Source organism: Cutaneotrichosporon cavernicola (assembly GCF_030864355.1).
Source record: "Cutaneotrichosporon cavernicola HIS019 DNA, chromosome: 7b".
NCBI lineage: Eukaryota > Fungi > Basidiomycota > Tremellomycetes > Trichosporonales > Trichosporonaceae > Cutaneotrichosporon > Cutaneotrichosporon cavernicola.
Window position 1 is genome coordinate 811,282 of NC_083400.1, and position 26,348 is coordinate 837,629.

General features: G+C 58.9%; 10 protein-coding genes across 10 annotated transcripts; 4 read left to right on the forward strand and 6 right to left on the reverse strand.

Moving 5' to 3' along the window:
* Positions 1-20: 20 nt before the first annotated feature.
* On the forward strand, positions 21-1,125 carry CcaverHIS019_0705350 (uncharacterized protein; the record flags this gene model as incomplete). Its single annotated transcript, XM_060603979.1, has 3 exons — positions 21-34; positions 66-148; positions 338-1,125. The coding sequence occupies 3 exons, from the start codon at positions 21-23 to the stop codon at positions 1,123-1,125; spliced, it is 885 nt and encodes a 294-aa protein (XP_060460219.1).
* A 73-nt stretch (positions 1,126-1,198) lies between these two features.
* Positions 1,199-5,033, reverse strand: MgSsk1 (uncharacterized protein; the record flags this gene model as incomplete). Its single annotated transcript, XM_060603980.1, has 4 exons — positions 1,199-1,609; positions 1,644-1,955; positions 1,991-3,973; positions 4,008-5,033. The coding sequence occupies 4 exons, from the start codon at positions 5,031-5,033 to the stop codon at positions 1,199-1,201; spliced, it is 3,732 nt and encodes a 1,243-aa protein (XP_060460220.1).
* Positions 5,034-5,462: 429 nt separating this feature from the next.
* Positions 5,463-6,869, reverse strand: tmk1 (uncharacterized protein; the record flags this gene model as incomplete). Its single annotated transcript, XM_060603981.1, has 9 exons — positions 5,463-5,662; positions 5,702-5,889; positions 5,925-6,001; positions 6,035-6,096; positions 6,131-6,262; positions 6,297-6,428; positions 6,464-6,518; positions 6,554-6,747; positions 6,797-6,869. The coding sequence occupies 9 exons, from the start codon at positions 6,867-6,869 to the stop codon at positions 5,463-5,465; spliced, it is 1,113 nt and encodes a 370-aa protein (XP_060460221.1).
* A 1,520-nt stretch (positions 6,870-8,389) lies between these two features.
* Positions 8,390-10,183, forward strand: CcaverHIS019_0705380 (uncharacterized protein; the record flags this gene model as incomplete). Its single annotated transcript, XM_060603982.1, has 3 exons — positions 8,390-8,520; positions 8,565-9,447; positions 9,479-10,183. 3 exons carry the CDS (start codon positions 8,390-8,392, stop codon positions 10,181-10,183), a joined length of 1,719 nt encoding a protein of 572 aa, XP_060460222.1.
* A 66-nt stretch (positions 10,184-10,249) lies between these two features.
* On the reverse strand, positions 10,250-10,883 carry CcaverHIS019_0705390 (uncharacterized protein; the record flags this gene model as incomplete). The annotated part of the gene is made up of 2 exons (XM_060603983.1): positions 10,250-10,842; positions 10,874-10,883. The coding sequence occupies 2 exons, from the start codon at positions 10,881-10,883 to the stop codon at positions 10,250-10,252; spliced, it is 603 nt and encodes a 200-aa protein (XP_060460223.1).
* Positions 10,884-11,103: 220 nt separating this feature from the next.
* On the reverse strand, positions 11,104-13,865 carry NOP14 (uncharacterized protein; the record flags this gene model as incomplete). Its single annotated transcript, XM_060603984.1, has 2 exons — positions 11,104-13,152; positions 13,221-13,865. The coding sequence occupies 2 exons, from the start codon at positions 13,863-13,865 to the stop codon at positions 11,104-11,106; spliced, it is 2,694 nt and encodes an 897-aa protein (XP_060460224.1).
* Positions 13,866-14,071: 206 nt separating this feature from the next.
* On the forward strand, positions 14,072-17,008 carry VPS34 (uncharacterized protein; the record flags this gene model as incomplete). The annotated part of the gene is made up of 11 exons (XM_060603985.1): positions 14,072-14,148; positions 14,180-14,266; positions 14,301-14,402; positions 14,435-14,578; positions 14,616-15,147; positions 15,182-15,466; positions 15,503-15,772; positions 15,814-16,435; positions 16,469-16,543; positions 16,581-16,953; positions 16,987-17,008. The coding sequence occupies 11 exons, from the start codon at positions 14,072-14,074 to the stop codon at positions 17,006-17,008; spliced, it is 2,589 nt and encodes an 862-aa protein (XP_060460225.1).
* Positions 17,009-17,832: 824 nt separating this feature from the next.
* On the forward strand, positions 17,833-20,087 carry CcaverHIS019_0705420 (uncharacterized protein; the record flags this gene model as incomplete). The annotated part of the gene is made up of 8 exons (XM_060603986.1): positions 17,833-17,971; positions 18,023-18,047; positions 18,134-18,268; positions 18,302-18,777; positions 18,809-19,452; positions 19,546-19,777; positions 19,908-19,971; positions 20,003-20,087. The coding sequence occupies 8 exons, from the start codon at positions 17,833-17,835 to the stop codon at positions 20,085-20,087; spliced, it is 1,800 nt and encodes a 599-aa protein (XP_060460226.1).
* A 683-nt stretch (positions 20,088-20,770) lies between these two features.
* Positions 20,771-22,099, reverse strand: CcaverHIS019_0705430 (uncharacterized protein; the record flags this gene model as incomplete). The annotated part of the gene is made up of 5 exons (XM_060603987.1): positions 20,771-20,951; positions 21,140-21,193; positions 21,224-21,299; positions 21,684-21,845; positions 22,042-22,099. 5 exons carry the CDS (start codon positions 22,097-22,099, stop codon positions 20,771-20,773), a joined length of 531 nt encoding a protein of 176 aa, XP_060460227.1.
* Positions 22,100-22,503: 404 nt separating this feature from the next.
* CcaverHIS019_0705440 (uncharacterized protein) lies at positions 22,504-25,259 on the reverse strand (the record flags this gene model as incomplete). Its single annotated transcript, XM_060603989.1, has 4 exons — positions 22,504-24,642; positions 24,689-24,821; positions 24,857-25,067; positions 25,214-25,259. 4 exons carry the CDS (start codon positions 25,257-25,259, stop codon positions 22,504-22,506), a joined length of 2,529 nt encoding a protein of 842 aa, XP_060460228.1.
* Between the last annotated feature and the right edge of the window lie 1,089 nt (positions 25,260-26,348).

Consider the following 26,348-nt stretch of genomic DNA (forward strand, 5'->3'; position numbering starts at 1 on the left):
TTGAAGTCAACAAATCTATCATGGTTTCCTTCCAGTGAGTTGTCAGGTAGTTCCGCTGACCAAAGGTGTGACGGGTGTGCGGATACGGTCAAGAAGCCGCAGTTGGATAAGCATCGCCAGCGGTGCTGGGCTAGCTTTACTTGTTTGGGTGGGTTTTGGGTGGGGTGGGGTAGGGAGTGTGGACGGGGTCAGGAGGGAGAGGAAGTGCAGGAGAGAGCAAGGGAGGAGGAGTAGAGGAAGAGAGGGCGAGGAGATGAGGAGTGGGCGGTTGAGATGGGGACGAGTCAAGGAGTAGAGAGGAAAGGAGGAAGCAACCATCCACCCAGACTAACACTAGACTGCTCAACAACCTTCCAGAACCAAGACTACAAGAAGCACACGTCGTGTATCTCTGAAGCGGAAAAGTACCAGGGCAAGCTGTATCGTGGTCCCAAGTCCAACGCCACGTCTGCCAATCCCTCCAACCAAGCTTCTGCTGCTGTTTCTGCTACCGCGTCGCCAGCCCCCGCATCGGAGGGTGCGAACATCCACCCCTCGCGATTGAGGCAGGTCGAGGCCGACAACTCGGACTTTGACGGCAGCCCAGCAGGGTACGGGCGGGGCGGTTTCGGTGGTAGGGGACGGGGACGGGGCGGGTTCCGTGGTCGCGGAGGCGGTGGGTTCGCACCCCAGCCGCGCGGGTTCAAGCCCACGGGAGAGAATCTGGCTCAGCCAGAGACGACGATGCGGTCCTGGGGGTCGACTCCGGTTCCGGATTCCACTCCGGCCACTCCGCCAGTCCAGGAGAAGAGGCGGAAGGGCGATAAGGGGGGAACTGGCAGCAAGGCCAACTCGAGCACCAAGTCGAATATTGAGGAACCGGCTAGCAAGAAGCGTAAGCGTGAGGCCAGCGAGGCCGCATCTGCGACCGTACCGGAGACCGCCGTACCCAACGGACCCCCTACCGACAAGGCGCTCAAGCGTATTCGCAAGCACATGGGCAAACTCGAGAAGAAGGGCGACATGAGCCTTGCGCAGTGGATCGAAAAGGTCGCGCAGGGCAAGGACAAGAGCGTGGACCGCGCTGATGTGCTTGCTGGCCTGCAGGTGGCTTTCGTCGATGGCAAGTGGCAGTTGAAGGCATAGAGATACGATACGGACCGATCGATGCATTGTGTTATAGAACTATAAATCGTGGTGTGTGTGTGTGTGGCAACAGTTACTCGACAGGTAACGCGGGGAGGGGCTTCTCGAGCCCCAGCGCGTCTATACTCTCCTTCTCCTCCTTGTTGACGTTGGGCGCCTTGGCGTTCGTCATGTTTGGCTGGTCCTCGGGCGGCTTTGCGTCTGGCACAACCTCGGGCGACTGTGCGTGTGGCGTCGGCGCTGTCACCTGTATCTCGGAGGGCTGGCAATCCAACACCTCGGGCTTAGCCTCCGACGTCTTAGGCTTGACAGGAATCTCGGCGTCCTTGATCGCCTTGGCGCCCGCCCTCGTGCGGCTCGGGTCTAAGCGCAGGCGGTTTGCGACCGACCGCGCAGCAGCCTGTGGCGCAGTTTGGAAGGCGAGCTTGGTCTCGGACGGCTCCGAGCTCTTCCACCGCCGCCAGCCGTCAAAGTCTATGAGCGCCTGCAATCAGCAACCTCGATGCGCCTCGACCCACCTGCATACAACCCCATTCGATCGTCTTCTTCTCGAGCCACTTGAGCGATACGGGCTTGGTGAGGAAGTCGTTGCATCCCGCCGCAAGAGCTGCGACACGGTCAGTCTGCAGCGACGAGGCGGTGAGCGCGACGATAATGACCGACGACCGAAAGGGCGACTGTGGTGGCGCAGCTGTCTCGCCCGACTCCTCCGAGTTGCGTGGATGGTCGATGGGCGTACTGGGGAAGACACCGATGTTGTTGCTCTGCTCCAAGCGGCGGATGGTCTTCGTCGCCTCGATGCCGTCCATGACGGGCAGCTGGATGTCCATCTGATGTTAGCTGTCACCTGCTGCGTTCAGCTCACCAAGATAAGATGGAACCCGCCAGATCTCCACATCTCGACCGCCTCCTTGCCGTTTGTGGCCGTCTTGTGCTTGATCTTCTTTCGTCTGAAGAACATGGACAGAATATTCCTGTTGATCGGGTTGTCCTCAACAATGAGCACGTTGATAGGCGGTACGACAACGTCTGAGGTCTTAACGGTCTTAGAACCGGGCTTGGACGACTCTGCGATCCCTGGGAGCGGACGGCCATGCGCCGGCTCGCTCAAGGCGTGCCGCAAAGTCACGGTCGACGACCGGTTTCTGCCCTGGGCAATCATCGGTTTGGCGTCAGGCGGCGTAGGCAAGGTTTTGCGCCTCTGCGGAGCAGGTGGAGCGGGCGAAGATAATGGAGTGGAAACGTGTTCGGGCTGCTCAACGACGTCGCTCACGCCGGACACGGCTGATAATCTCCTGCTGCTGTTCGGCGACTCGCTTGGAGCCGACATGCCGGCCAAGTCGACTGGGTCTGTCTCGGCCGTCGTCTGCCTGCTCGACGTCTGACGCCGCGGAGCGTTGTCGGGTCGGTGCCGGAGTATAGCCAAGTTCGAGCTGGATGGCGGCTCAAAGTACATCCCGACCGGGCGGCCGTCAGGACTCTGGAGCACCACGCCGGACGCCCCAGAGCGTTTCAAAGACGGCCGCGAAAAGTATTCGGACGCTGGCGTTGTCACAAGCTCGTCGTTGTTCGCGGCCGACAATCGCAACGGATCGGTCGAGAGCGCCCGCATCAGGGCCGGCGGATGCTCGCCAAGAGGCGACCGCACGGCCTTGACGATGCCAGCTTCTGGGTGTAACGTGTTTGAGTCGAACGAGTCAAAGAAGCCCTCCTGAATGACGCCGGTCGGAGTGCGATTCCCAGAGGCGATATGCGGCGACCGCGGGCTAGTTGCGATCGGCTGGAACGAGGGGTCCACCGGCTGCTGCCTCACAGCCGTGTATAGTGCTGTTAGGAAGCGCCGCGGGCCGACCGGCTTAGGCACAACCATCACCTCGAGGTTGCTGATGTTGCCTAACGAAGCCACCACATCACGCACCTGGTGATACTTGTCCAGGCTGGTGAAGTGGATGATGATTACGTTCGGCGGTGGTCGCACCGTCATGGCGGAGCGCGAGTTGCGTCCCAGGCCTGGCCGTCTTGTGGACTTGGTCCGGAGTAATGAGGGAGCGTTTTCAGTTCGCAGTTTTCCCAACTCGCCCAATTCACGCTTGAGAACGAACACGTCCTCGTCGATGATGACGAACTTGGAGTTTTGAGAGGACTCCGCGGAAGTGGATTGCACATGCGTCGTCTCATCCTCTATTGGGATGTGCGAGACATCGAGACCCCAGGCAGTGAGGTAGCTAGTGAGGTGCCTCGCAAATACGCTCGCCAAGCTCGCATGGAGGTTGACCTTTTTGCCCCGGAGACTTTCCGCGAACTCTTCCAGCTCGGCCAACGTCGGTTCACGGGGGAGTGTGAGGCCCGAGAACGGCTGGCGGTCGGCCTCCTCTTCAGCCGTAAGAGGTAGGGGCTCGGTGATCGGTGCTCCGCGGCTGAGCACGACATACAGCTCGTACGCATGACGCGGCACGCCAAAGCTGCTTGGCGACGAGGGGACGGCGTCCGTCCTGACCCACGCATTTACCTGACGGAGCAGACTGTGCGTGAACGTGGTGTCCAAGTGGGGCGTGGCGGCCTCCTTCTGTTCGGCTAAATGAGTGAACGGGTTGAGCTCAGCCTTCGGTGTCGCGGCATTCGAGTCGGTGTGTTGCGCGACGTTGTGGACAATCTCGAAGACGCACATGAACGGGCCATTATGGTCGTCGAGCGAGGACCAGGACGAGTTCCGTCTCCGATCACGGTCCACGTCCTGGTGGACGTTGGCAAGTGAGCTGCGCGACACCTGGCCCGATTGCGGAAGGATCTGCAGCCCAAGCTCGAGCGTGTCACCCTTGTCACAAACGCTAAGGATCTGGCGGAGGACCTGGGGCGTCAGACAGTTTCAAGGCATGACTCACGTGTCCGTACACGAGTGCGATGCCATTACGATCGCCATACATGTTGACATGCTTCATGCCGACATCGCCATGAAAAAGGACGAGATCGACCTCAGCCTGGGCCGCCTCGCTGCTCAGCTGGTCGGCGACATTCTGGAGAAGCTCGCCAATGTCAAAATCTTCCATATGGCGAACTGGCCCAGTTCCTCCGTTGCAGATCGGCACGAGGTTGGCACACAGGTAGTTGAGGCCGCGGAACGACGTCAGGAGTGCTGAGACTGACGTTGCTGGCACCTGAATCGCGCAGCCTGAATACTGTTCCTTGGCATTGTCAAGGAGATGCGGCGGCGAAACGTATAGTAATGTCTGGATCGCGGTCCGTAGAGAGTCGACGAGCTCCACCGAGATCGAGCTGTATGGATCTTCCTTGGCGCCGCCCTTGGGCTGGAGCAGGCCGCTCACGCCCTTGGATGACGAGAACGAACGGTTGAGAGCTGGTGGGGTTGCGAGCGATTGTGCCGCCGATGGATGTGCGCATACTAGTGGGTGCGGTTTATCTGGCACTTTCGAGGTGGAGAGGGGGGATGTCGGCGGCGGCCGCGTCGTTGCTATTTGTGGGCCATGGTCGTCACTGGACGAGCTCGAGCTCGAGTGGCCGAACGGATCTTCCGCAAAGGTCGTGGCAGTGGGAAACGGATCTCGCCTAGACGTCGAAGAGGTTGGTGGTGGCCAGCCAAAGCTCTTTGATTCCGACGACGAGGAGGTTGCGGACAGCTGCGATGGTGAGTGGGATTCTCTGTGGACACGGACCGAGAGTGGAGGTTCGGGGTGGGGAAGGGGAATATCGATAGCAGCGCGGAGCGATGAGGTGGACACGGTCTTTGGTGAGACCCCGAGTGACCCAGACACTCTTGGCGAGTCAATGGATGGTCGGGACGGCGATTCTGACGAGTCCCACGATGCGGGAACTTGAATAATGGCTGAAGGGTGGGAAGGGTGTTGTAACACATTGGTGTCGAGGGTTAGGGGCGGGTTGGAAGAGGGCATGTCGCGTCGACTCCGGTCACGAAGACTCCGAGCGGGGCGCGTAGGTGAAAAGGGATGGCGACGACGACCACGACGAGGGATGATATAAGAGGAGAACTGGAAGTTGTGGGATGGATAGGAATATCGTGGTAGTCATCTGTTCATGGCCCGACCGGCCGGCTCAGCCCACATCCATACCGCAACGGCGACTTTAACCGACGGAACCAATTTCACAACTCACCAGAGGGTTCCTCACTTCACCCACGTCCTCTCGCACTCACAACGTCACGACCTCATGTCTCACGCACTCACGACCTCATGTCTCACGCACTCACGTACTCACGCAATCAAGACATCACGACCTCACGTCCTCACGCACCCATGACAAGAGAATACATATGCAATGCTACTACGCGACTGCCCTTGACTAGAACGACTAGATGCTTACGCCTACGGGCGCTGGAACGACACTATCTCGTCGTACAGCATTCTGCGCAGCTGCTCGCGCGAAATCTCGTCTTTGTACAGGTCAAAGTCGAAGAACGACTGATCCAATGGCTTGGCCGTCGGCTCGTCCTCGGGGTCATGGTACGCGTCCAGGTACGGGTGCTCGAGGCACTGCTCCACAGTATACCGCTTGCGTGGGTCGACTGCTGTCAGTGGTGGTTGTTAGGTGATGAGAAACTCACAGGTGAGCGTCTTGGTGAGGAAATCGACGGCGAGTGGGTTCGCTTTAGGGTACATGGTCTCGAAGGCTCTCTTCTTGCGGAACGACATGGTGCGGATGTACTCCTTGGAGCGACGCGAGGTGATGGCGTAGAACTCGTCGATTGTGGGTGTGCCGAGAACGTCGAGGATGAGGGAGAGCTGGTGGTGGCTGGGTCAGCTTGAGCGCGGCCTTTCTGAGCTCACTAGTCCTTCCCTGGGAAGATGGGCTTGCCGCTGAGCATCTCGGCGAGGATGCACCCGATGGACCACACGTCGATGGACTGCCGTCAGCGTGGCGTTGGCGAGGTGTCTACCTTGGTGTACATTCTAAACGAAAGCATAACCTCTGGTGCACGGTACCATCGAGTCGCCACATCTGGCGTAAGCAATCCCCCAGGAGTACCACGCACACTCGGTCATGAAACCCTGCTCCTTATTCGGGAAGGCGGTCTGCGTGCTGCGGGCGAGGCCAAAGTCGCACACCTTCAGGTCACAGTTGGCATTCAGCAGCAAGTTGGACGGCTTGAGGTCACGGTGAATGACTTGGGTCAATTATTCGCCCAGAGGCAGACTCACTCTCGGCAGAATGGAGGGCCTTGAGCGCTCGACACGTCTGGTAGATAAAGTACTGGCAGTGGTCGTCGCTGAGGTCCTGCGTGCGAATGACGCGGTGGAGGTCCGTTTCGAGCAGTTCTTGCACAAGGTACACTGGATCAGCACTGTCAAGAGGGGAGAGAAAGTACCTTCTTTAAAGTGCTCGAAGGATGGTGGCGGGATAATGTCGAGGATGGTGATGATCTGAGTAAGCTTTGGCATTAGAAGTAGACGCGTACGTTTTCGCTGACACCCTCATCGGCAAAGTACTTGAGCAGCTTGAGTTCACGGAGGGTGCGGAGTGCAAACATTGAGTGGTCGAATGGGGCAATCTTCTTGATGGCCACGCGCGTGTTGGATGGCCGGTGGATCGCCGAAACCACGACGCCATATGCGCCCTCTCCGATCACGTCCACAATCTGGTACTCGCTGCCTGTGAAAGTGTCAGCGCCATCATGCCGCGCGCGCAGAAAGATACATACCGACATTGAAGCGGACTTTACGTGGCGCAGCCGCACTAGACCCGCGGGTCGTCTTCTCTTGAACAGCTGCCATCGTGGAGGCGGATCGCTGTGTGTAGGAGGGAAGGTTGTGAGGTGTGTCGCCACTGAAAGAGGGAAGGGAGAGCTGGATGAGCTGGGAAAGGAGACGTGTTCAGTGGGGTCCGGATATGCTACGTTGGTGTTCGATGGGGCGGCCGAAGCAAGGCCTGATGCAGGTGCGATGGAGATGACTGTGCGGGATGGAATGAGATGGCCGATGCGAAGACGACTGGGGCGGGCTTTATTAGCAAACTGGACAAGGTACTGATGGCCGCGTGTAAGTGTGATCAAGGTGTTGATGTTGACAATGGCCCGTGATATAGAGGGAAGAAGAGATTGCTGGATGCTAGAGGATGAGAATGGAGTAGGAGTAAGAGTAAGAGTAAGAGTAGGAGAATGAGGAAGGAGAGGATGATGATGATGGGCGATGGACGTTTCGATTGTTCAGGTGTCTAAGTTGGTTCTTACAAGCATGGTAGGCGCGGTAGGTTCGTGCGGGGTAAAAGTGCATGGCCAAGTGAGCAATGGGTAGCGTGTTATACCTATTGTGCAAGTCAAGGTGAACTGTGCGCATCTGAGCCCCATCCGAGCGTAAGTTTAGTGCTCGGACCTCTCTGTCCAAAGTAAACTTCTGATAGCGATGAGGAGCACCACTGACTCACGTGGATCCATCCTGTGTGTGTATATGTGGGTATGTGTGTGTGTGTGTGTGTGTGTGTGTGTGTGTGCCGGAGAGCTGAGAGGACAAGGGGTGTTTGGAATGGTAACGCTGCGGAGAGCAGGGAGAGGGCAGGAGGGAGGAGGCAGGAGGGAGGGAGGAGGGAGGGAGGCGGGGGGGGGGGGGGGGGGAGAGAGAACGAGTGCATTTAGACAGAAGGCAGTCGCCAGCAGTTTACCAGCAATCCCCAATAGCCCCAATGGTGCCAGCAAGATGAGGAATGGGATAATGGTTGAAGTGGATGCGAGAAGTGCATAGCAGGGTCAAATGGGGTCAAATCAACAAAGGAATGAGACCATTGACGCCCAGGGGAGGGCTGGGGTGAAACCAACTGTACACTTTTTTTTATCTCATCAAACGCCTTACTCCCCCTTTGACGCCTCCGCCACGCTCAGCCTGAGCCTCTACCTGATATTCACCTGATGTGCACCTGATACGCGCCTGATGCATGCGCCTTGTGCGTCCTCCATCCATTGCAGATATTGCAGCCACTGCAAAACCCTCATCTCATCCTAAAACGACACGTTTGACACCTTTTGACACGTTTGGACTTTTGCTCATCAATCCAACATGCCACACACCAACACCAATCTACGTCTGCGTCGGGATCAAACGGAACCAAACACCTCTTGAATCGGTTAATACCGCTACATCGGACTTGACCGACCTTACCCCTCGGCTTACCTCATATGATGTATAGCGGGGAGTAGCGAGGAGTGGAGTGGAGTGGAGTGATGCTTCTAAGCTTGTGAGCCACAGGTTGGCCTTCTCTTCAACCTCATCCCCCATCCCTCATCTCTATCACCCACCCCGCCATGAACATCGACACAGTCCCGTTCGCCGCTGAGCCGGCTGCCCCGCGTACCGGCCTTCCAAAGGCCCGTGACATGAGCCACCACCTAAACAGCATAACCAAGCGGCGGGAGGCTAACAAGCTCAAAGAGCTGTGAGTGACTATCTAAAACTGTCAGAAACCGTCTCATCCGCTAGATACAAATACGCCGCGATCCCCGGCATGATCCCCATGGCGGGCGGAGTCCCGTCCCCGGCCATCTTTCCTTTCGAGACACTCAGCGCCGACATCCTGCGCTACGACCACTTGCCGCTCAACCCGCCGCGCATCCCGAAAAAGCAGGGGCTATTTGAGTGGCTCTTCTCTTCATCTTCTCCAGTTACAGACAAGATCAACATCCCTAAATACGCTCCCGACCCGACGGACCCGATGGCGATCCAGCTGGCCACGTCGCTGCAATACGCGGCTGCGACTGGCCCACCCGCCTTCCCCGTCTGGTTACGCAAGTATGTCGAGACCGTGTTCAAGCCCGCTTTCGCCGACTGGGACGTGCTTCTTGACGTTGGTGCCACAGACGCCATGACCAAGGTTTGCAGCATGATGCTCTCCGAGGGCGACAGTGTTCTTGTTGAGGAATGGACGTACCCCGGCGCAATGAACGCGTACCTCCCGTACGACGTGAATGTCGTCGGACTTCCAATGGACCACGAGGGCATTATCGCCGCAGATATGGACAAGGTTCTAGCCGAATGGGATGTGGAGAAGCAGGGTCGATTCCCTCGCATGCTTTACACTGTGCCCACAGGCCAGAACCCGACCGGCGCAACCATGCTCGCCGACCGCCGCCGGGAGGTGTACGAGATTTGTTCAAAGTATGACATTGTGATCGTCGAGGACGAGCCGTACTACTGCCTATTCATGGACGAGTACGTTCCCCAGGGCGTCAAGTTGTCACCCGTCGCCCAAGCCTCACGTGACGCAGAGACATCAGAGGGAGGCAAGGGCAACGACGCGTTCCTCAAGAGTCTTCCGCCCAGCTTCCTCCACTTTGACACGGACGGGCGTGTGATCCGCTTCGACGTACGTCTCCTTTAGATCAAGCTGACGGCAGACATTCTCCAAGACGTCGTGTCCGGGCTCGCGGCTTGGATGGGTTACTTCCTCACCAATCTTCATCGAGCGCCTAACCCGAATCTCGGAGTGCGGGACGCAAGCACCGTCCGGTTTCGCGACTGCGCTCACACTAACGATGCTCAACCACTGGGGTTGGGACGGCTACGTCCGCTGGCTGCGTGGCATCAAGGCCAACTACCGCATGAAGCGTGACTGGATGCTTGACGCGCTAGCCGACAGTTTCCACCTCGAATCCGACTCGAATGGCCTTAACCCGTTAGTCATAACCACACCATTTGGACGCAGATTTACTGGTTACGCGCGCCCCAATCCTGCCTCAGCCGAAGGGCGGTGGGACGAGAAGCGCGGTCTGACCGGAGCACACGGCAAGCCGTTGATCAGCTACATTCCGCCGAGTGCGGGCATGTTCGTCTTCCTGGGCGTGCACCTCTCCGGCCACCCCGAATACGCAGCGCTGGGGGACGACGCAACTAGAATCTTGGCGGACCGGCTATGGCGCGTCCTGGCCAAGCACCATGTCCTCTTCGCTCCGGGATGGGCTTTTGATCCGGAGGGACCCCACAATATTGGCGGCGAGGGGATGGGATACTTCCGCCTCTCATTCTCGATCGTGACGTATGAGGAGACGCGCGACGCGATGGAGGTGTTTGCCAAGGTTCTCGGTAAGTTCTTGAACAAGTAGACGGTGCGGTGAAATATCCAACGTATGCATGATGTAGATTAAATTGCAGTGAGGCAGGCACACCACCTACAACTCGCGCGCAAAGATATAGTCCAACTGGCACTCACTCCCAAGCCAGAACTCATGTTCTCCCACTCTCTTAAACCCAAACTTCTCGTAAAACTTTGTCGCCCGCACATTATTCTCCCACACCCCAAGCCAGGCGAACTTGTAGCCGTCCTTGCGCATAATCTGCACTGCTCTCTCCATTAGTAACCGCGCGACGCCGCGCCCCTGCACAGCCGGGTCGGCATAGACACGCTGGACCTCGATTCGATCTTGGGCCGGGATGTGTTCGACGCAGGCTTCGGTGGAGGCGCGGTTGAGCACAACAAACGCGGCGACCTTCTCCCCTCCGTCGGTGGTGCATGCAACGTACACAGATTTTGTGGTGTCGGCCAACTCCGAGCTGATGATCGCTTCCGTAAAGTTGGCACCGAGGTAGTCGTCCATGTCCTCCTGCGAACACGTGTGGGCGAAAGTCGCGTCAAATACTCGCGCACCGATGTCTGCTATCCGCAATGCATCGGAGGGAAGAGCGGGTCGGATGATTACACCGGGCGGGGTGGGCGCGCGTGACGCTGCCTCAGAGGGACCGAGGTTGGATTGGGCTGCGTAGACTGCTGTCAGCTGTGTGGGTCTCGGGCGTACCGTTTTTCATGATGAGTTAACAGAAGATTGAGAAGAGGGAAGGGGTCGAAGGGGAGGAAACTAAGTGATATGCCGAGAGCCGAGTTCGATCGAGTCAAGTGCCCGTAGCTCGGCTTGGCTGTATGGCTGTCGGAAATGGCCGATGTTTGCCATGACCATGACGGGTTTGAGTCAAATCCCAAGCGTTGCGTAAGGTATGATGCATACAGTGCAGTCTATGTGCTCGTCGGCTAGTTGCCCCGGCGCCGCTTGTCGCGCCGCTTCTCCCGCTCCATCTCCTTCTCCTCTGCCCTTTCGGCATTGAGGCTTCCATGCGCTTTCCGCATCTTGGCACTGTACTCGTCGTCCTTTGCTGCCTGTTCGCGTGCTTTCTCGGAGGCAAGGAAACGGTTGTCCTTGCGCAGTTCGCGGATCGCACCCTTCCGTTCCTTCTTGTATGCAGCACGCAACTTGGCCGCCGCATTGCGCTCCACGTCTGGGTCGTAATGCCTGTCCGGCGCAAAGTCCTTCTCGAACTTTGGCGCATAGCTGGCAATCGGGATTGGCTTGTGGTCCTGCAACGTGAGGGGCATGCGAGAGGTGGTGGCGAGACGGAGCTGGTTCTCGAGCTGAGAGGCAGTTTGAGTGAACAGCGATTTCAGGTCGGGGTGGAGCTTGGTCCGCGATGAGGAGAGGACTGTGGAAAGAGGGGTAAAGAGCTCCACAAAGGCGTCTAGGCTTGAATAGAGGGAGGCAAAGGATTGGATCAACCGCAGCGCCGCTGCGAGCAGGTTCGAGCGCGTCTGTTCAGGCTCCGACCTTGAGAAGAGGTTGATTGGGTGGTGCGGCGGCACGCCCATGGAGAGGAACATCTCGCCCGACACGAGGTTGGGGTACGCGCGGACAAAGGGTGCGTCCTTCTTCCGCTTCAAAAGCGCACGAATCGTTGAGGCGAGGAAGTTGATGGCCTCGGGCATGAGACGCTTGCTCTCGGCCTCGTACTGCGCCACGAGGGAGCACATGAAGAGGCCCGACGCCAGGTCGGACGTGGAACGGATCCGGCTTTGCGAGAGATACTGGCCCATGAGGAGCATGGCGGGCTGCACGACTGGGTGGCTAAAGTCGGATGTGGACCATGTGACGCCAACCAGGCGGAGGAGGGTGAGTTCAGGCGCTCCTGGCATGGTCTTGGAGGTCGGGTTGGACGCGCCGCGAGCCAGACCACGCACGAGGTTCTTCTGCATGAGCGTGAGCTTGGCGATAAAGTGCGAGCTGGCCGTGAGGGGGTTGAGCTTGACAAGCGCGGCAAGGTGCGGGCCCAACGCGGTGATGCTCTCGAACCGCTCATCGGACGCAAGTACGAGGATGTAGTCGAGCAGAACGCCGAGGAAGTCCTGCAGCCGCTCCTTGTTTCCCTGCGCCAGAGAAGGGTGGTGCAGTGCGCGGATGCGCTGTACGACGGTGGGGAGCGCCGAGTCAGCCAGAGGCTCGAGAATCTCCTCGAACTCGGCGAGTGTCGCGGGACACGAGAAAGTAAATGGAATCTCGTCGACGGGTGGTGCCTTGCGCTTCTTGCTGACGGGCACGAGCTGGGGCGCCTCATCGTCGCTTGCCTCGTCGCTGTCGAGGTCCTCGAGGTCGGACACGGACTCGTCGTCATCGTCGTCGTCGTCGTCATTCTCCTCCTCATCGTCATCATCCTCCTCGCCCTCCTCCCCACTCTCTCCGTCCTCGTCCTCATCCCCACTCCCCTCGTCTCTCTCCGGTGCCATCTCCTCAATGGTCTTGCGCGTAAGACCCTCACCAAGAAGCACATTCCCCTCGTCGTCGACCTCGCCCATAAAGTCGTCGCCGAGGTCATCCGCGTCCGGCGCTCGGTCCTTGCGCCTCTTCCCTCCCTCCTCCTCGTCCTCAGACTCCTCCCCGTGCATGCGGCGCAACCGCTTCGCCTCGGCGGCCTGCAGGCGCTCAACCTCGTCGGCCGCTTCCTCCTCCTCGGTCTTGGTGCGGTCCTTGGGCTTGGCGCGCGCCTCGAACGCAAGGCTCCGCACAAATTGGTCGTAGTCCTTGTCGTTGTGTTGGTCCGCGATCGGTGCACCGCGTTCCACACCAGGCAGCTGAACAGCGGGCTTGACCGGCGCGTTACCAGCCAGCAGCTCGCGCAGTTCGTCCAGCCCATCGTCGAGCTGCTCGCGCATTTCTTCGTCCTCGTCGCGCTGCTTCTGTCGCTCGAGCTTGTACCCCTTGCTCTTGGCGATGATCTCGGACATGACCTCGTGCTTGGTCTTCTTGCGCTCGCCCTAGGGTCAGCCGCGAGCGAGCTACAGTTGCAATTCAGGCAACCTGAATGTACGGCTGCGGAACTCACCTCGTCCTCCTCATCCTCCTCGTCGCGGAACCCGCCAAAGTGCTCCCTCGCCACGCGCTGACGCGAAATCGCACCACTCTCCTCCTCATCTCCCATTCCCAGCATATCAAAGTCGTCCCCAGGGAGATCCATGACGCTCCGCCCGCCGTGCGTGAGACCCAGCGCAAACCCATCGTCGTCGTCGAACCCCTCGTCGTCCTCGAGGTTGAACATGCCCTTCTTGCCCTGTCCGCGCTGCCTCTCGCGAGTGTATCGCTCAAGCATGCGATCCTCGACACTCATGGTCGGGTCGTTCTCGCCGAATCGCCGATCGCGGAACGTGCCGCGGTGGTCGCGCAGATGGTGTTCGCCGAGGAGTGTCTCGCGGCGCGCCTCGATCCCTGCGGACCGAGCCGCTGTCGGCCTACCAACTACACCCTTGAGGTTGCGTCCGCCCACATCGTGCTTGGTACGTGTCTCGCGCTCGTCAAACTTGTTGAACCTGGCGCGGATCTCGTCGAGCTTTGCGATCTTCTTCGCCCGGTCGACCTCCTGCGCGCCGCCCTTTTTGCCGCCCGACTTTTTTGACTTTTTGCTCTGGCTCTTACGGTTCAGTCCGCCCGAGGAGAGTGCAGCTTTGAGCTGCGCCAGTTGGGAGGGCGCCATGGTGCGTGTGGGTTGTGATGTTCAGAAATGGCGAGCGAGAGCCAAATACCAGAACTAAACTGAACTTTTGGGTGGAGGCGGAATGACACGTCAAAAATATTGATAACGCCTCGAGTTGCCACCCAACCCCTCCACTTGGACGTCAGCGGTTGTCAAGTGTCATGACACCTTCATCACAACATCACGCCAATGCCTACATGACCATCATGCAGGACCCATCGAGGGACAAGGATCTCTCATTTGCAAAACTCAGCGACCTCGGCTTTCACATCTCCATCAAAATGTACAATCTCCCCGGAGCTTGCTGACACCAGCGTCTCGCTTGAAGGACGTGTACCAAAGCACTCGTTCACGGACGTGCTTGAGGACGAGGACCTGCGACACTCGGGGACGGATAGGGAGTGAGCTTTGTCGTCTTAGGCCAGCTGACGCCAGCGGCCTCACAGACCTGTACGTCACCTGCCAATTGTGGACCGACGGCAAGGCCAACTGCCTTCCTTTCCGCACAACATGGAAGGACTTTGCGCGCTCGTACAGGTATGTCTACCGGTGGGTGGCACTGATAGCAGCTGGAATCAGAGCATTGTATTGTTTATCACGTATCAGAGTCTCCAGCCGACGTCGCAGCTCACGTTCACAATCTGGGACGTGCAGGGTGCGGGGAAGGCGGTTCCGGTCGGCGGGACCACGATGAAGCTGTTCCGGCCCGACAGGTGAGCTTGGCCTTCCCATGTATGAAAGCTCACCCAGAACGCTTCGCCGCGGACAGCAGCGACTGTATGTCCACCGTGGAGTAGAAGCAGATCCCACGGCCGACTCAACGACGCCCAGCGAAATGACGAGCGCGGAGGACGAGATGGGTCGCCTCGAACGATTAGTGAAGGACTACGAGCGTGGCGATGTACCCAAGATCGACTGGCTTGACCGCATCGCGTTCCGCCAGATCGAGCGTGCTCACGCCGCCGAGGCAAAGCAATCCGATAACCTGTACCTCTACATCGACCTGCCGCGCTTCGACTTCCCCATCGTCTACAGCGAACACGAGAGCCCCATTCCATATCCTCCTGCCCCGGTGCCTCGCGATCCGCAGACACATCAGCACACGCCGGCGTTACCTCCAAACTCGCTGAGCAATGACAAGCACTTGTGGAGGCTGTATGATCCCGACGCGTGGCGCGAGAACCCCGTCGAGATCAAGCACCGAAAGTTGCTCCGTTCACAGCGTCTCGGCGACGAGGGACGAGACCTGAAGCCGGGACCGGCAGACCGCGACAGGTTAAACGTAAGCTCCAAGGATTAGTAAGGCTGACCTCCAGGAAATCTTCTCTATGCCACCCACCGCACAGCTGTCCGCCAACGACAAGGACCTACTGTGGAAGTTCCGCTTCTCATTGTTCCGCTCGCCCCGGTCGCTCACCAAGTTCCTCAAGTGCGTTACATGGTCGGATCCCGTCGAAGCGAAACAGGCCACCGAGAAGCTTCTCCCATTGTGGGGTCAGGAGGTGGGGATGGATGACGCGCTCGAACTACTGGGTCCTGGCTTCGCAGATCGCCGGGTTCGCGCGTTCGCGGTCGAGAGGTTGAAGCGAGCGGACGACGAGGTGAGCTGTTTTGTTTACCAGCCAACTGACGAGCAGGAGATCATGCTCTACCTCCTGCAGCTCGTTCAGGCCCTCAAGTTCGAGCACGAGCCGGCGCCGTCAAAACGCTCGCGTCGGCGAGACGAACCATCAGCAACTAACGTGGGGGACAGCGGGCTCGCGCAGTTCCTGATTGACCGTGCTGTTGCCAACCCCATATTTGCAACAAAGTTCCACTGGTATCTCGGCATTGAGTGTAACTTCCACACTCCATTCGGAAAGATGTTCACAGAAGTTGGGTTCCGATTGCAAACAAAGTTGGGCGAGGTGAGTCACGAAGCTTGTCAGGCTGATGTCAGACGAAGGAGGGGCTGGCGCTGCAGGATGTTCTCACACGGCAAGCGGCACTCGTCGAAGCACTCTCTGCACGCGCGAAGGAGATCCGCGGCTCAAAGGACTCGCGCTCGCGCAAGATCGAGAAGCTCAAGACGTACATCGGCGACGCCCGGCATGGCCTCTGTCCGCTTCCCACTGCGGTGCCGCTACCCCTCGATCCTCGCGTGACAGCGTCGTCGATCAACGCCGAGCGCTCGTCTGTGTTCAAGTCGAACCTGCTCCCATTGCTTCTGTGGTTCGAGACGGTTGCGAACGACGACGAGCCAGACGCGGAGACGGTCTCGCCCGACTATCCCCTCATCTTCAAGAACGGCGACGACTTACGGCAAGACCAGCTCGTGATCCAGCTCTTCAACCTCATGGACCGCCTGCTGAGGAAGGAGAACCTCGATCTCCGACTCAGCCCGTACTCAGTCCTCGCAACGTCGACGACTGAGGGCATGATCCAGTTCGTGCCAAGCAAGAGCCTGGCCGCGATCATGGCTGAGCACGGCAGTTTGCAGAACTATCTGCGCGAGCACCACCCCGATGTCGGTGCGTTAGGGTCGTACGGCATCGAGGGCGGCGTCATGGACACGTTTATCAGGAGTTGCGGTGAGCTGGACCAATATCGGCAACTAACAGCAGCGGGCTACTCGGTGCTCACGTACATTCTCGGCGTCGGCGACCGCCACCTTGACAACCTGATGCTCGCGCCAGACGGTAGGTCCTCATATCATCCGCCTCCCTCTGATGTAAGGCCATTTCTTCCATGTCGACTTTGGCTACATCCTCGGCCGTGACCCGAAGCCCTATCCCCCGCCAGTCAAGGTGTGTAAGGAGATGGTTGACGCAATGGGTGGGCAGCAAAGTGCGCACTACGCCCGTTTCCAGAGCCTGTGTTACACAGCGTTCGTGAATCTGCGGAAGAACGCCAACCTCATCTTGAATCTGGTGGCGCTCATGGTCGACGCGGGCATCCAGGACATCCAGCTTGAGCCTGACAAGGCCGTGTGGAAGGTGCAGGAAAAGTTCATGCTCGATCTCCCTGAGGAGGACGCGATCAAGCAGTTCGAGGCGCTGCTGAGCGAGACGTCGTACCTCACCACCATGTTTGACCGGTTCCACGACTGGTGAGTGCTTCGGCGAAGGTAGACTGACTCCAGGGCGCAATACTTGCGAGACTAGATGTATGTAAGGTTGTAGCATGTCACCTTTGAGATAGACAGAGATGGGAGGCACCAAGTGAAACTCGGCCTCCGCCGAGATGGTCAGATTTTAGCCTGGCCACGATACTGTCTCGTTCAGCAGCAGTCCTGGCGCCGTGAGCCTCACGATGCAAAGTGCCGCTGATTATCTTGACCTGGCATAGTCTGCCCATGGAGGCCAACTTTAACTGTGCTCATGTGAATGTGGAATGTTCATGACGGAATGCGCGGCCTGGGCGCCGGATTTGGGTCCGCTCCGTCTGGTTGTGCATCGCCATCACTGCGGATGGAATGCCCATCATCTCACCTCAATTGCACTGTTTGAGTCTGATTGAGGACCCCCTTAGTAAAATAGGCATGACAACTCGGATCCAGTCGGTCGCGAATCCCTGGTAACGTGGAACAGGAGTTGATAATGTGGTACCCCATCTGTGCATCGTGTTCGTGGAAGTGGAAGCGTCAAAAGATTGGATTGTTGTGATGTGCGGGAAGCTGAGGAATCGAGCAGAAGTAAAGGAGGACAAAAGTGGGGGTACAAGTGCGGAATATGACAACCCGTGACACACCCCCGCCTGTCCCCCCCCCCCCCCCCCATTATCCTTCAACCTCTTACTATCTCTTCATCTTTGCTTCCTCATCCACACTATTTTGCCATCAGACCACCTGAGCCAACTGTTGGCGCCCTCACTCCATCATTAGGTGCAGTGCTTTTAAACTACCTGTCCAGCCACATCCAACGTCCACCTCTCCCTCCACACACGGTGAAGGGCCCCCTTTCCCACCTCGCGCCTCTCATCATATCGCATGAACGGAACCAGGCCCGAGTCCCCCGATCACGACGACAAGCGCCACAGGCCAGTGCCGTACCCCCAGCCCGCGCGGAGCAACTCGAATCAGAGCGGGCAGAGCCCTGACGATGAGGGCCGGCGGGCGTCGTTGACGAGTGGGTCGAGCGAGGCCAAGCTGAGCCTGCTGTGACGGAGGCTAACATCAGGCTGCGAAGCGTGTCGGAAGGGCAAGTACGTCGAGCAGAATATATAGGAGAAGGAGGAGAGAGAGGAGGAGGAGAGGCGGGAGAATGGAAATCAAAGGCAACTAACCCCAGACGCCGCTGCGAACCATCGCCGCTTGTGCCAGCCGACCACCCCGAAGCCGCCAAGCTCCCATGTGCGCGCTGCCGGCGGTTCGCGCTCGAATGCGTGCGCATGCGCGTAAGCCGGCGCAAGGGGCCGGCGCCAGTGTGAGTTGGCGATTCCCGCACTGCTGACAACAGCGACCTCAGCGCCGTCTCGGATGCGCAACATGGCTACGGATATGGCGACGATGTCAAACCTAACATTGACGCCGCGTTCCCGCTCCCGGTTCCGCTTACCTCACCTTCATTCCCTCTCCTTGCCGCCGCGTCTCCGAACGTCGACATGCTCGGCACCAACAACCTCGATCAGGTCGCATCACCCTCGGTCGTGGACAACATCATGGGCCTATTCTTCGACTACGTTTACCCGCTCACGCCGTGTCTGCACCGACCCACCTTCCTGGCTGATCTGGCGGCGCGCCGCGACAAGACCGATCCCATCTTCTTCGCTCTCACTCTCTGCGTGCTGGCGTCGACACTTGTTCAGGTGCCCCGCAAGCTGGTCAACTTGCAGAAGGAGCAAGTTGAGAGCCTCGCGCGACGATGTGTGCGCGTTGCACGGCATAAGATTGCGTATATCTGGGACGAGCCGTCACCGATGCGTACAGAGTTTGGTGAGGTTGCCGTCGTTCCATCTAACAACAGTGGTCATCTTCTACCTCGAGGGCATCGTGCACCTGATCTTAGGCAACAATACCGCGCATGTCGTCGTCACCGCGCAGGCAAACCAATGTGCTCTCACCCTTCGACTGAACGAGGAGTCGAGTTACGAGGGTCTCAACCCAATCGAGACCGAGATCAGACGTAGGATCTACTGGCTCCTCTTCCAGGCGGATAAGAGCACAGCATGCAACCGCGCGCGCACGATCAACCTGAGGCTAGACGACGCACCTGGCCTCCGTCTCCCAACCGAGGTCGACGATGAGCAGATCACCCTTGAAGGTATCATGCCCCAGCTGCCAGGTTGCACTCCGACGATTGCAGGCTTCAACATCGTCACCAACCTTTTCCGCGCGCTCAACGACGCGCTGCTCCTCCAGCGCCGACGTACTACGCCCAGCATTGACAGCATCATTGCCGACCTGAACACGGTCGCGCGTTTGAGCGACGAGATCACAGAAATCACGAACAATGTTGCGAGCCCGCTGCGTATCCGCTTCTCATCCAAGCACGACTCGCGTGCAAGTTCTCCAGCGCAGGGATGGGAGGAGGACATGCAAGCGCGCCTGCGCGACTTCTTCGCGGGTGTGACGCCCCAGGACTCGATCAACAGTTTCCGCGTGATGCAGGTGAGCAGGGAGCAGGCGAACATTGCGACTGAGCTGCGGCCAGGCACACAATGCTCCTTGAGCCATCAGAGCGCAGGAGTCCGCTGACATCAGGGCAACATCCTCGCCACACGCCAGGTCGTGCGCCTCGTGCTGCTGCAGACGCGTAACGCGCTCCTCGGACGGCTTGGCACTCTAACAAACTTGCCGCCTGAAGCTGTCCCGGGACTAGCGGGGTCGCGGGCTACCGAGACGCCGCTAGATATTGCGCATGATCTGCTCGACGGACTCAACAACCTCCCCGAGGAATGTGTGGCCGTCAACGGACCAAGTCTGGTGCAAAAAGGTGAGTGAGCGGGCCGTGAGCAGGAGTAGCCTACGATCGTGAGCTCTGGTTCGGGGATGTCCCGCATGGGCCCTTGCCCATCTGAATATCCTTGTTATTTACAGCTGAGCCGAGCGCAAACTCACATCAGTCCGCTACGTCGCGATCCAACTGCTTGACGGCACTGCGCTCCCGTCTCAACAAGCTGTGCGAGCGTGAGTGCATCACTGGACATGCTGATACCAGACAAAACCTCCTCATGCAGTTCCTGTCGGTTCTTGGCATCATCGAGGAGCTGTTCTCGTTTGGGCGCGACGTGTCGGCCGAGTAGAATAGATGTTTGTATGACATGGACAATTGTGTAGCTCTATTCATTGTGGGTTGGGTGATGGTTTGGGTGTGGTGTGTTCTGAGTTCCTGCGATGGCGCATCATCATCATCAGACGTCCGTCGCAATTGTCCGCAACGTTGAGGCGCAGCCATCCCAAACAGAAGAGTAACATGTCAGACACGAGAGAAGGACGCTGAATTTGAAATGGCACATCTTTCCAAAAGTGTATCTATCCATCATTCATGTATTCTTATCTTAACCTGGACCAGGCATCCACATCCGCATCCACATCCGCATCCGCATCCGATTTAATAGAAACCAGAACTCCTACATGGACGCGTATGGCCGACTGTGTCGGGCACCGACGTGACCCATGTTGATGGTGCGTCACAATCTGGCACAGAGAGTCACTAAACTCGAGTCCTGCCCCACTCCAATCGGCCATCCAGGAAATGATCACGTGAATCTAGAGCCACCATTTCGCCTTTACCTCCCCCATCCGCCATGCCCAGCTGCCCCACTCTAACTTCCCTCGCTAAACCGTGCGTGATGCCACATCGCTGCCAACATTCCCTCCATCACAACTGCCCCACTCCAACTTCAACCCCTACCCCACCCCACCAATCAACTTGGACGCTTGTGCATGACTCAGTCGCCCACTAGGATGGCGATAGCGAGGGCGATCACGAGCCGTTCCGACGTATATTGTCACCACGCGAGCCCGTACCCCCACTGCCCGAGGAGAAGGGTGAGCGGGGGCCTTCCGCTTCGGGTTCAGAAGAGGCCGGGTCGTAGGCGAATTGCTCGAGGTCGTCGATTGACATGTCGCGCAGTGTGTCGAGGGCTGTGGCGGCGAGGTCGACGCTTGGGTTAGTTCTCAACAAGTCATAGGCCAGTCGCAGAAAAGGCCGTCAGTGGTATAATCCCGGGGGTGTAGCTCAGTGGTAGAGCGTCTCATTTGCAATGACGAATTGAGAAGGCCTGGAGTTCAATCCTCCACTCCTCCATCTTTTGCCCTCGGCAAGAGCAGGAAGAGGAAAAGAGACACGCACCGCGGAACAATATGCCTTCCAAGCGTCTCGGACGCGACGAGCGCCTCCTTCCATCTGTCGTCAGCCTGTTCAACACCAACGCACCGTTCAACACAGAGACACCACTTGCATCCCTCGGTCAGGCCGCGGAAGCCAGGGCGCCGCGAACTCAGGTCGTTGCCTGCTGTCAGCCGTCTTGGTGGCTCTGCCATTTCTCATTCTCTAGCTGTCTGTCAATCTGCCCATGGCCCAGCAACTCTCGCCCTCGCCCTCTACTGTCTACAGCTTATCCTCCATCTCGTGTTGTTCCCATCTTCGTCTCATCTAGCTTGGAGACAGATTCTCCCTCCATTGTCTCTCCAACCCGGGCCCAGTTCTCAGTTCCTCAGCCACGGCCCCAGTTCCCCATCCACGATCCCTCCCCTCCTGCCCTTCCTCCCGCTGATGACTTTCCGGCACACCGACCACCACCACCCGGTCGCTACTCGCCCACCGACCACCACCACCCAGGTCGCTACTCGCTACTCGCTGCTCGCTGCTCGGTCTACACCCGCCTCGCACTCACCTCTATCCTTACTAAACTCCAAAAACGCCTTGGACATGACCGCGCCAACATAGTGGCGGCCCGGATCATCCGACGATCCCCAGCAGTACCCGTCACGGTAGAAGCCGGTTGGGTGGGATGTGTCGCCGGGGCGTGTTAGCGGTTGGAGGGGGCCGTGGAGGACTGGGGTGTTAGTGGTGGCAAGAAGGGGAGAGGAGAGGGACGGGGGGGGGGGGGGGTTGGGGGGAAGAGGGAGAGTGGGCGTGGGAGTAGGCGTGGGAGTTGCCATGGGAGTTGCCATGGGCAGCAATCGTCCATGTCGCCTGAAATGGATGAGGGAGAGGACTGAGCAGATACATCTACTCGCCCCTCGACTCACCACTCATCCTCGCAGTCTCAAGAACCATGGTACTTGCGCGCCGCTTGATGAGCGACATGATGATGAGAGACAGCTGGATTGGTTGGCTGGGGTGTTTGGAGCCTGATAATGACTGGGCAAGAGAGGTAAGAGGCACATGACGTCGTCAGTGACGCCTTATTTGGTTCCCTACTTGTAATCTTGTCAGCGTGTCGTTGCGTCAGTTTCATGTTCGGCAGCTACATGCTTGTCTACGCACACCTTCATGATACACGAATAGCATACGGCCCAATATACCAACAACTGTACTATATCTCAGTGGTGCGTAGGGTTTGGGGAGCGGGTGGGAGTGGGCGGGCGCCGCGTCGGCGCCGTGCCCTCTGGCCTCAATCCTGGCTTCTCCTGTCCTGGCCGCACAGTGCCAGCTCCTCCGCGGCACTCAGCACCCGCACTCTCGCCTTCGCGTCGGTGCTAGCTCGGGTGCTACCGGTGCATCGCCTGCTGCCCCGGCATCCCCTGCATCTGCCCCATCATGGGCACCGCGCCGCCAGGCATGCCCACGCGCCCAGGCATCGGACTCCCGTAACCCGGCTGGTACATTACGGGCATCGCGCCCATCGGCCCAGGCGTACCAGGCGTACCGGGAGCTCCAGGAGTACCCTGCATGGCGTACGGCTGGCGCAGGCCCGACGGGACAGCCATCATGCGCTGTTGCGGGTACGCCATGCCGGCCGGGGAGGGCGAGTTCATCCCCGGCATGGGGCGGAACTGCATCTGTTGCTGCATCATCTGCTGCTGGGGGTGCTGCTGCGGATGCTGTTGCGGATGCTGCTGAGGGTGCATCATACCACCCTGAGGCCGGAACATCTGCTGTTGTGGCGAGCCGTGCCCAAACTGCTGGGGCATCTGCATGCCTTGCATGCCGCCTTGCATGCCACCCTGGGGCATGCCTTGCGGTACACCCTGCGCGCCCTGCGGCATCATGCCCATCATGCGCATGTGCGCATGCGCGGGAGAGCCGCCGGCAACCATCGGCATCTGATGTTGCGTGAGCTGGAGGCCCATCTGCATCGCCTGCTGCGCCTGCACCTGCATCTGTTGCTGCATCGCGTGGTGCTGCTGCATGCCAGGGTGCTGCATGCCTTTGTGCTGCGGGAGTGCCTGGTGATGCTGTTGCGGCGTGAGGGGCTGATGGGGCTGGTGCGGCGACTTTTGCAATTGTTGCTGTGGAGTCGGATATGGCGAACGGCCCTGCGGGGGGTAGAAACGCGCAACGCCAACGTTGTTCGGCATCGTGTGCGGAGGCGGTTCGCGGATCGTCGACGACGGAGGAGGCATAAAGCCCGGAGTGCTTGGGCCTCCAGCCTTTGGTGGTGGGGCATGGGGGGCGCCGTTGATGGCGTGCGGTGAGGGTGCAGTGATCGCCGCCGCAGTTTGTGCGCGGAGGCGGAGGGTGACGTTATCGTGGAGCGCCAGCGGCCGGCGCGGGTCGAGCGTGCCACGAATGATCGGCGCGCGGTTGGCAAGTAGCCGGCGCGCAAGCTTGTGCGCGAGGCCAACCGACAAGTCCTTCTTCTCGCTGTCCGTCTTCTCGCCGCCCTTCTGTTCGGGCAGAAGGGCTGATGGTGGCGTGTCCGATGCCTCGATGAGCCTCGCCAGTGACGCAAACAGCTCGTCCGCCACGGCGCGCTCGCGATCCGACACCCACTCGACGTCGCCACGAACCACACGAACTTCCTGCCATTTTTTAAGCTCGTCGATACGCTCGGCGTTGGCCGAGAGCACAGCGTCTGCATCCTCTTTGGCCTCGCCGACCTTCTCGCCGTTCGTAGCGTTTCTCTTGTCCTCCTCAGCAGGCTTGTTCTTGTCGCCCATCTCGAGCGTGCCATACCACCCGTCATCCTCGTCGATTGCGATAATGTTGGCGGTGACCTCCGTGTGGAGGTGGCGGCGGCGGCGCTCGTGCATCAGATGCAGTGTCGAGTAGTAACCGAGGCCCTGGGCGTTTGTTGAGTCGTAGCTCGGCCCAAATGTCGGTGTCCACGCCGTGTTCTGCGCGACTGGCGTAACCTCGTGGAGTACGCTGCCGAACCCGCTCTTCCGTCTCGCTGCGTGGCTCTCCTTCCACCTCTGCGCTTTGAGGCTGGCGCGGCGTATCAACGACTCGGATAGAGACGGGACCTTGCCCTTGCCCTGCCCAAGTGGCTCGGTGGCCTGAACGATGAGTGGCTGGGCCGCGCCAAACTTCTTGTCGCCGGCGGCGAGGTTGGATAGCAGCGTCTCTCCGTTTTTGATGCCCAGGCGCTTGCGCGCCGCCTCGACCTCTCGCAGGTCAGCCACGGCAGTGAACCAGTCACCGCCCGCAGTGCCGAGACCGTGTCCGGGTGTCTTCTGCATGAGTGCCCAGCGCTCGGCAGGCTTGACGTCGGTGGTTGACCCGCCAATCTGTTCTTCGACCTGCAACAGGAGGGCGTACAGCCCGCGACAGAATGTGTAGACGGCCATGGGCGAAAAATGGGACGGCAGTGGCGGAACGGGGAGATGGAAGCGGTCGAGGGAAGGGATGGGGTTGGGGTACGATGCTGGCAGCAGCAAGTGTTCAGCGAATAGATGAATGATAGACTGTTGTTAGCCGTCGCAAGACGAGGAAAGCCGCGACGTGACTCACCACCAGCTTCTCCCATGTGAGAGAGTCCTGGCGGAGGATCCATCCGAGCGTGTTCTCCTCCTTCTGCGAGAAGTCGGGAGGTAGCGCTAGTGTGAGGATCCCGTTGATAGGATGTGGGAGCCCCGAGGCCATTCTGAGGCTGTTAGCGGAGCCGCGCATCATACGTACTGGGACACAATTACGGAAATGGCTTCGCGGATTTGCGCAGTCAACAACCGCCCGGGACGTGCGGGTTCGGGCTCCTCCTCGATCGGCTCGACCTTTCCGTTTGTGCGCAGGCGTTTGCTATCTGGTGTCTCGCCGTTTGTGTCTGTTGGCGCAGACGCCTCGGATGTACGGCGTTTGCGCTTGCTCCCCGAGTCTGGGGAGGCGTTGGGGTCTGGTGTGAGAGGGGTGCGACAGCGGATGGGATGAAGAGGGAAGGAAGGTGCGGCGGGGCAGAGAAGGCAGAGTGAGAGAGGGGAGGTGGGATGGGAGGTGCCAGGTAAGAAGTAGGATAGAGAACAAGCAAAGACGGGTACTCACGCGACGCAGCCTCGCGAGCCGCCGAGCCTCTTGTCTCGCGTGCCATGATGGAGACGGAGGCGCGAAGGCAGCGGTATGCCTAGGAGGCGGGGAGGTTGGAGGTTGGAGGGGGGTGGGTTAGTGGGAGGTCAGACTCGAGGGTGGAGAGGAAGAGGAGGAGTGGAGACGGATGAGGCGGTAGGCCTAGGAGGCGGGAGCCAGATGATAATACGCGCAACGTTGGTTGTAGGAATGTTTAGATGGGTGTTGTAGGATGCTTGTTGGGTTTGGTGTAATGGTGTCTTGCGGTTTCGGATGTAGTAGTGTAAGATAAGGCAAGATTGGGAGTAGTTGGTGGAGGGTGGATGGATAGTGGATAGTGAATGGTGCTTGACGCGTCCCTGGTCCTGGTCAATGGTTGGTGGTCGGGTGGGCGGGGCGGATGGACGCGACTGCGGTGGCCGTGACTTTGTTAATGAGTCGACGCGCAACGAGGTGGATTGAGAATGCCAGTTGCGCGCTTTAGGATGCGGGCTGTAATTCAACAATCTAGTTGGATTCAGGAAGAATGGCGGGCAGAGCTGTGAGAATGGATGAGGTTTATGGACTGGAGGTAGTTGGTCGTTTGGTTGTTGATGGGCGGCACGGAGACGTTGGAAGTAGATTGTAAGTTGATGGCGGCGGTTGGTTGGGTGAACAACACAAGGGGAGGGGCGAACCGGACGGCAAGCGCGGCGCCCAAGTGATTGAGGGAAGGTTGGACGGTTCAGTCACAGGCAGGTTGGTAAGGGGGGTAACTATCTACAGTGACTTGAGCTACGGTGAGATTGGAATACGGTGGTGACTCCTAACCGGCCCTATACGGCGTTTCTTTCAGTGGCACTCCTCACCTCGCACCATTGTGCATGCCAACCACTCTTCAAAGATCAAAAGTATCAAAGCATGCATCATCCGATACCTTCGAGGTTGAAGACGAAGAGGATGCATGCATGCCGACACCTACTTGACAACAACTGAAGGCTGAAGGCGTTGCGTTGCGCCGTGGAGCTCCGCTAGTCCCTGTGGCCTGACATGTTTCTCGCTTGCGCGCTCTCCTGAGTCCATCCCGGCCATCTCATGGTCTCACATCCTGCCCACCAGTTTATCCGCAATCTAT